Source organism: Lolium rigidum, chromosome 2, assembly GCF_022539505.1.
Source record: "Lolium rigidum isolate FL_2022 chromosome 2, APGP_CSIRO_Lrig_0.1, whole genome shotgun sequence".
Taxonomy (NCBI): domain Eukaryota; kingdom Viridiplantae; phylum Streptophyta; class Magnoliopsida; order Poales; family Poaceae; genus Lolium; species Lolium rigidum.
In genome coordinates, this window is record NC_061509.1 from 87,857,504 (window position 1) to 87,864,310 (window position 6,807).

General features: G+C 42.1%; 1 protein-coding gene across 1 annotated transcript; it reads left to right on the forward strand.

Annotated features, from left to right (window-relative positions):
* Nucleotides 1–2,680: 2,680 nt before the first annotated feature.
* On the forward strand, nucleotides 2,681–6,352 carry LOC124692055 (heterogeneous nuclear ribonucleoproteins A2/B1-like). The gene is made up of 6 exons (XM_047225353.1): nucleotides 2,681–2,865; nucleotides 2,948–2,988; nucleotides 4,301–4,464; nucleotides 4,596–4,698; nucleotides 4,775–4,944; nucleotides 5,405–6,352. The coding sequence occupies exons 1-6, from the start codon at nucleotides 2,681–2,683 to the stop codon at nucleotides 5,951–5,953; spliced, it is 1,212 nt and encodes a 403-aa protein (XP_047081309.1). The 3' UTR covers nucleotides 5,954–6,352.
* Nucleotides 6,353–6,807: the final 455 nt, after the last annotated feature.

The following is a 6,807-nucleotide window of genomic DNA, read 5'->3' on the forward strand; positions in this document are numbered from 1 at the left end:
ACGGACGTATATCCAGCGGAGCCACGTACCCCTTCTGATCGATGGGACATCCGTCACTTCTCCGCTGCTCCATAAAAGCACCTACCTGCGACCCCCTGCAACCCCAGGCTAGCTCCCTACCTTCCACCGCCACTCGCTTCTCCTCAGCCCCCTGTTTGTTGTCCTCCTCCTTTGTTGGCTCTCCCGCTGCTGCACGTTTCTTATCCACAGCTCGCCGGTAGCCACCTCTGCTTTCACGCCAACACCACACCGTCATTGCTGCATGTTTCCGTCTGGGCATCGGCTCCAAGGCCGCTGTTTTCGTTGCTCCAAAATACCAACGCAACTTCTGTACTCGATCTAAATCAGCAACCCATTGGATCGTGTCTTCCTCGTCTTTGCGCTGCTCCGCGCCGTCGCCAAGATCTCCGGGATGTCGTCGACGTCCGCGTCCTCATCACCTAGCTCCCTGGCGAGGCACATGCTCCAGCCGCTCCGCACATCTTCGCCTCGGCTGCTTCGTCGCGCCGCCTCCGTCAAGATCGTCTTTCACCGGGCAGCGCTCGTCGCCGTGTCGGAGGGCGTCTCAGAATCGATACGTGCGAATTTCAGCGAAATCGCTGGAATCCTCATGGTACCGGTTTTGGGGTGTCATATTATCAGTGAAATTGGTCACTTAGGTGGCCCTAGACACATATGTGCAAATTCTGTTTTTAAATTCGCAGTATGGTCATGTAAAGATGATCAGTTGCACATCTTAAGATACATAATCTTTGGCGGACTGCCTTCTTGTGACCGCACTAAACCGAATGCAATAACCCTCCAATTTACGGTATCCAACTTTGAACCAATTGTTGTATACATACAAACCTTTTGAATAAGGAATCATACTGAATAATATGCACCTATTGTTTGCTTCCTAAAACATGTTTCTTAACTGCAATAAGCGATTGCTACCAGCATTGGGGTGAATCAATAGAAGTTCATAGTTAAATCGTCAAGTATATAAAATTAATGTAACTATCACTACATACTGATCTAGATCACTTGATAGGAGTTCAGCCAATCTAAATAGTACAACAGTGTATGGTTACTTATATTTTTGTACTGGTATAAAATTGGACAATCTAAAAAGTATTGTGTACTGAACGTAATTAAGGACACATGGGGCTTTTCAGTCATCTGGTACAGACTTGTTGCAATAGAGTTTCACAAGATCAAACATAGGAATAGAGTGCAAGAAGATTCTTTGTCGATACCTCACACAAATAATCAAAACCCCAAAAGACTGCAAGACATAACAAATTTTGTGAAGCCCCTAGGAATCTAGTATCTATGTTAGGTTGAGGATTTACTTTCCATAAGCAGTTTCATCAGCAGCACCACACTATACTCATGGACATGCAAGCACTCATATACTCACCAGAGAGATTGCCGGCTGGCTCTAGAGTAATATGTCTAGGTTGTCGTTGCTTGACATTGTCATCTGAACCAACATTTCTTCATGATGCAGAGAATGGGATCACATTTTTTTATATTATGATTCAATCAATGCACGAGAAGCACATTATGTAACGTAACATGGGCCCATAAAGAAAGGAAATCTACATGAATATCAGGTACATAGCCCGAAATTTTAATTTTGTGAATTGAACATAACAATTGTTAATTACCATGCAGATCTTTACCACCATGTCTGTTTATAACCCGCGTTAGAGAAGAATGGTTTTTACAACATTAAAAAACATGATAGTGAAGCCCATATCCGATTCAATCTAGCTAAGCAATCAAGATCTAGACATGGACACGGAAGTATGTTACAAAATCGATGTATGAAACAACAGATGAAGTACATGGATAGATTGGAAGAAGCTAACCAAGTATTGGCAACTTCACGACACTAGTTAACTTCAATAGTTTTGGATGTAAGATATTCTCAACTTCACGGTAACGACATCAACTAACTCGAAGAGTTCGGAATGGTAATAGTGTGAGGAATGACAAAGTGAAATAGGGGAAAGTAACTTAAGGTCTAATCATCGATAAATATATGTCAAGTTACTAAGAATTTCACCAGCTACAATTTTGTGCAGGAGAATACATGCATAACCACATCCTTTAAAGTAGTTCTCCAACTGTCTACAATAGCAAAATCCATGGCATAAACACATATTCGAGGCATAAATCCATAACCATAGTAGAATGAAAGACAACATTTAGGTTAGGTCTGAAGTGAGGATATGTGTTCGAATTCGCTGCAGGGTACTAAAACAGGTGAAATAGCGCGGTATTTCAAACCTTAAAATACTACGAGTAATATATTTTGGATGAAAAAAAGAAAAACGAATTTGGATAAAAAGAAAAAAAGAAAAAAAGAAAAAAGGAAAACCTTTTCGTTGCTCTACGCGACTTTATATACAGCCCCCCCAGAGCCAGTTCCGCGTTGGACTTGACCTCGCGCCGCCTCCTCTTTTCCTCCCTCCCCAATCTCTCTCTCTAAACCCGCACCAGACGCAGCAGCGCTTCTAGGGTTTGCTCCACCCCCAAACCCTACCGCCAGATTGCAGATTGCCCCGATTTCGACCGAGGTAATCCGCCTGCTCCTCGCGCCCTCTCTCCGGGCCGCGGCCTAGGATCTGTTCTCCTCATCCCTCGGTTCCTCAGATTCCGCTTCTTGCTGCAGGCGGCGGCTGCGACTGCCATGGCGGGGTACCCGGAGGACAACCAGCACGCCATGAACGGCTACGAGGAGGTTGAGGAAGTGGAGGAGGTTGACGAGGAGGAGGGCCACCAGGGCAGGAGGGGACGGCGAGATGGGGGCGATGGCCTTGGCTACGGCGACGCCGGTGGGGACGACGGCAGGGCGGGGGGTGGTGACTCGTCGGGGTAAGTGATTTGGACTATACAGCTTTTATCTGTTCTGGATTCCAAGGCTGTTGCGGAGGACTCATGTTTCGGATCCTTGCAGGAAGATTTTCGTCGGAGGCGTTGCTTGGGAGACCACTGAAGGTATAATAAGATGGCTCTCTTACTTTTTTCTACTTAATAATAGTTCCAGATGTGTAGGCGGATTCTTGTTAAATTGGTTCAGATGCCAATGCAAATTTTGCAGCTCACCGCCTTTGAATTGATTGAAATATAAACTGACTGATGCAACCGTGTTAGATGCAGCTTCTTAATAGTGAATCTTAACAAGTGTAATTAGCTGAAACATGCCATTAGCACTGTTATAGGTCCAGTATAAGCATTTCATTCTGAGAAGTTATGCAGCTTCTTTTAATGCACTGTTGTACTTTGTCATATGAGATGTTATGCATCCACAAGTGGATAAATCCCGTTTTCTTGTTTGATGATTTTCGTTATGATCTTATTCGAAAAATTTATGCTAGTTTGGGCTGCAAATGCTGTACTTCTATTGTAGTTCATGCAAATCACTTCTGTGATGTGTGTCGGCAGAATATGTATCTATATCCATCTTCTGCAGTCAGCAATAGGAAAATGATGATGCTTGGGGATACATGGGCTGTACAAATTATTTTGCATAATGGTTGATTTGTTTGCATTTTGAAACGGTTTTGGTTCTTATGCCAAAGGATAGTTGTTCTACATTTTTCTGCACTGTTGAGCTCATACCTGGTATAGTTTGGTTATTCAATTTGTCTGTAGTCTTATCCAAACATAAAGTTCATTTGTTCATGTTCGGTTGCCATATATATTATCTTGATCACTTTTGCTTGAGTGGTTGTTATCATAGCCATGAGCTCACATTCTTTTTGGTAACAATTTGCTGATCCATTTATTTCATTATTATTATTATTATTATTATTATCATATTTTACTATGTGCGGTATAAGAACGTGGGTACATTATATGATCAGCACAATTAACAGTATCTATCTGCATACTGCATTAAGCTAATGTTGTTACCGATAGCATACATATATATATATATATTTTTTTTTGTATAAATGATACTTGTGTAAGATCAACTCTGTATCATCTTTTCATTCCTCTCTATCTTTTTGTCAATTGTCTTACACATATTCACTCTTCTTCTAATAATTTTGTCTAAAATTAAAGTAGAAATGATAATGTGTTTTTCGGGGAATGGATTATTAGTGTTGCTGTGTTTATCTATTGGTGTTCTTTTCTGAGTGGGTTAGCTACGCAGGCTGCTTTTATGTGGAATGTTTCTATCTTATTACAAACACCGCAAATTCTTCAATACTCCCTGGTTTCCAGTATGATTTATGTTTAGCAATCTAGTTTATTCTTCTTTCCCCGATTGACAATTGTGTATGGTTTATCTGTTTGTATGTAGAATCATTCTCCAAGCATTTTGGGAAGTACGGGGCTATAACTGATTCTGTAATTATGAAGGACAAGCATACTAAGATGCCTCGTGGATTTGGATTTGTTACATTTTCTGATCCATCTGTAATAGACAAGGTTTTGGAGGATGAACACAATATAGATGGAAGAACGGTAGGATATCTTAATTTAGATTGGCCGTTACGTGTGACCTCAGTGTTCAGTTCACTCTTAGTTGCACAGTTGCACGATTAAATTAAATTGTTCAGCTTCTCTGGATCTCTCTCAATTTATGAGCTATTCAGGTTGAAGTAAAAAGGACGGTCCCGAGGGAAGAAATGTCCACAAAAGATGGCCCCAAGACAAGAAAGATCTTTGTTGGTGGGCTACCGTCAACACTAACTGAAGGTAACTAGTTGTTGCAAATAACTGACCTTGAACTCACTTTGGTTTTGATAAAAACTGATAATCAATGCAATTTTAGATGATTTGAGGGATCACTTTTCCTCATACGGTAAGGTGGCTGAACACCAGATAATGGTGGACCACAGCACTGGGCGCTCAAGAGGTTTTGGCTTTGTCACCTTCGAAAGTGAGGATTCTGTTGAAAGGGTGATATCAGAGGGAAGAATGCGTGATCTCGGCGGGAAGCAGGTCTGTATCTTCTCCTGTTCTCAAACATCTTTGATCTGTAGTCTTACATTATCATGCTAATAAGTTGTCCTTTACAAACACGGGCAACTTGGTAAAACATAAAAGCTAAGGACAGTGTAGATGGAGTTATTAAATGTCCATTTGTTCAATATATAAGAACTAGTGAATTATATATCAAATGAAGATTTTTGTATCCAACTGTTCAGTTCAAATTTTTTAATGGAGCTTAGGATATATTTTTCGAGCTACTGATTATGGCTCGTGGTGATTGCTGCCACTCTATTGCATGTGTTCTAATATAGAGTTTTTTATTTATGCGTTAATTCACATTTTCTTGCCGCAAATGGATTGGAAATTTATCTGGGTGTGTTGACTCACCAATATAAGATTCTATGCTGTGTACTCGGGTTGAGCTGTTAGCTTGACGAAGATGTTGACATTTCAAGTAATTTCTATTCAGGTTGAAATAAAGAAGGCTGAACCAAAGAAACATGGAGGTGATCACAGTAGTAATGCGAGATCTAGTCACACAGGTGGTGGTTACCGTAGTTCTTACCGTAGTGGTGGAGCTGCTGCTGGTGGTGGTAATAGCGGCGGTGGTGGTGGCAGTGCTAGTGGCTATGGCTATGGTGCTGCCCATCGATCTGCTGCTGCTGGAAGTTACTACGATAGCACAGGATATGGTTATGGTAGAGGAGGCTATGGCGCTGCCTATGGAGGCAATGCTGGATTTGGGTCTGGCTATGGTGGTGGGTATGGTGGCTCTATGTACGGAGGTGCTTATGGTGCATACGGAGCATATGGTGCCGGTGCCTATGGCGGTGGTGCTTATGGTGGTGGTGCCTATGGTGGTGGTGCATATGGAGGTGGTGCTTACGGCGGTGGTGGTGCCCCAGGTGGCTATGGTGCTGCAGGTGGGTATGGTAGTTATGGGGGAGCAGGGGGTGCTGCTGGTGGTGGGAGTGCAGGTGGTCGTGGTTCTAGCAGGTACCATCCGTATGGGAAATAAGTGCCAACTCACCCAAGTTATTTCTAGGATGCAATAAGCGGGTGCGTCATCATCAGATCTCCTAGAAGTTCGGCATTCATCACCTTAATCAGAGGCATCAGAACATTTTTGGTTTTGCTCAATTAAGTCGTAACCAGGGACAAGTGTAATCTTTGTTGCTGAGCCTGCCCATAGTCCGGTGTAGAAGCTACACATTTAAGCTGTGTTGTATTCTTTAGTTTCTATACGCAGAGCGTTAGAAAACCCTTGAACAAGCCTTTCGTGGTAGTAACAGTATTGGTGTGATAGAACTATATTTGTGCTGTAAGAGATTGTCTACACATTAAGCTGTTGCCAGTTTGAGCTTATATGTAGGGGTAACTTTGAACGATTTGGTTTTATGCTTCCAGTTGATTGTTATCCCCTAGTCGTATTACATGGTAGGTTATGTACAGTCATTTGATAATGCTCATTGTGCTCGAAATGGTCTTGGAAGATGAGTGTAAAAGAACGTGATGAAACGTCTTTTTATGGCACTAAAATTTTCTTTTACTGATCTTTGCAATTTTGAACACCTTTTGGCTGTCTTCAGTAATTTTCTTTTACTGATCTTTGCAATTTTGAACACCTTTTGGCTGTCTTCAGTAATTTTCTTTTACTGATCTTTGCAATTTTGAACACCTTTTGGCTGTCTTGAATAGTCGTCTTCAGGCGGTCTGGAAATTGCTGATTCCAGCTGATGGCCAGCCTTCAGCCCATTGTGAACCTTTCAAATAGCGCAGTGTGACCAGTGTTGGGCCATTGAGGTGAACTTTGTGTGTAGTATTTACAGGCTTTCAGTCAAGCGTTGTGTGCGTTCATTCTTTATAGGCAGT

Excerpts from the sequence above, each read along its gene's own strand:
- LOC124692055 (XM_047225353.1), top strand. The coding sequence starts at position 2,681 with ATGGCGGGGTACCCGGAGGACAACCAGCACGCCATGAACGGCTACGAG. Across the intron at positions 2,989-4,300 it reads TGCTTGGGAGACCACTGAAG|AATCATTCTCCAAGCATTTT; the intron begins GTATAATAAGAT and ends GTTTGTATGTAG. Across the intron at positions 4,945-5,404 it reads GTGATCTCGGCGGGAAGCAG|GTTGAAATAAAGAAGGCTGA; the intron begins GTCTGTATCTTC and ends ATTTCTATTCAG.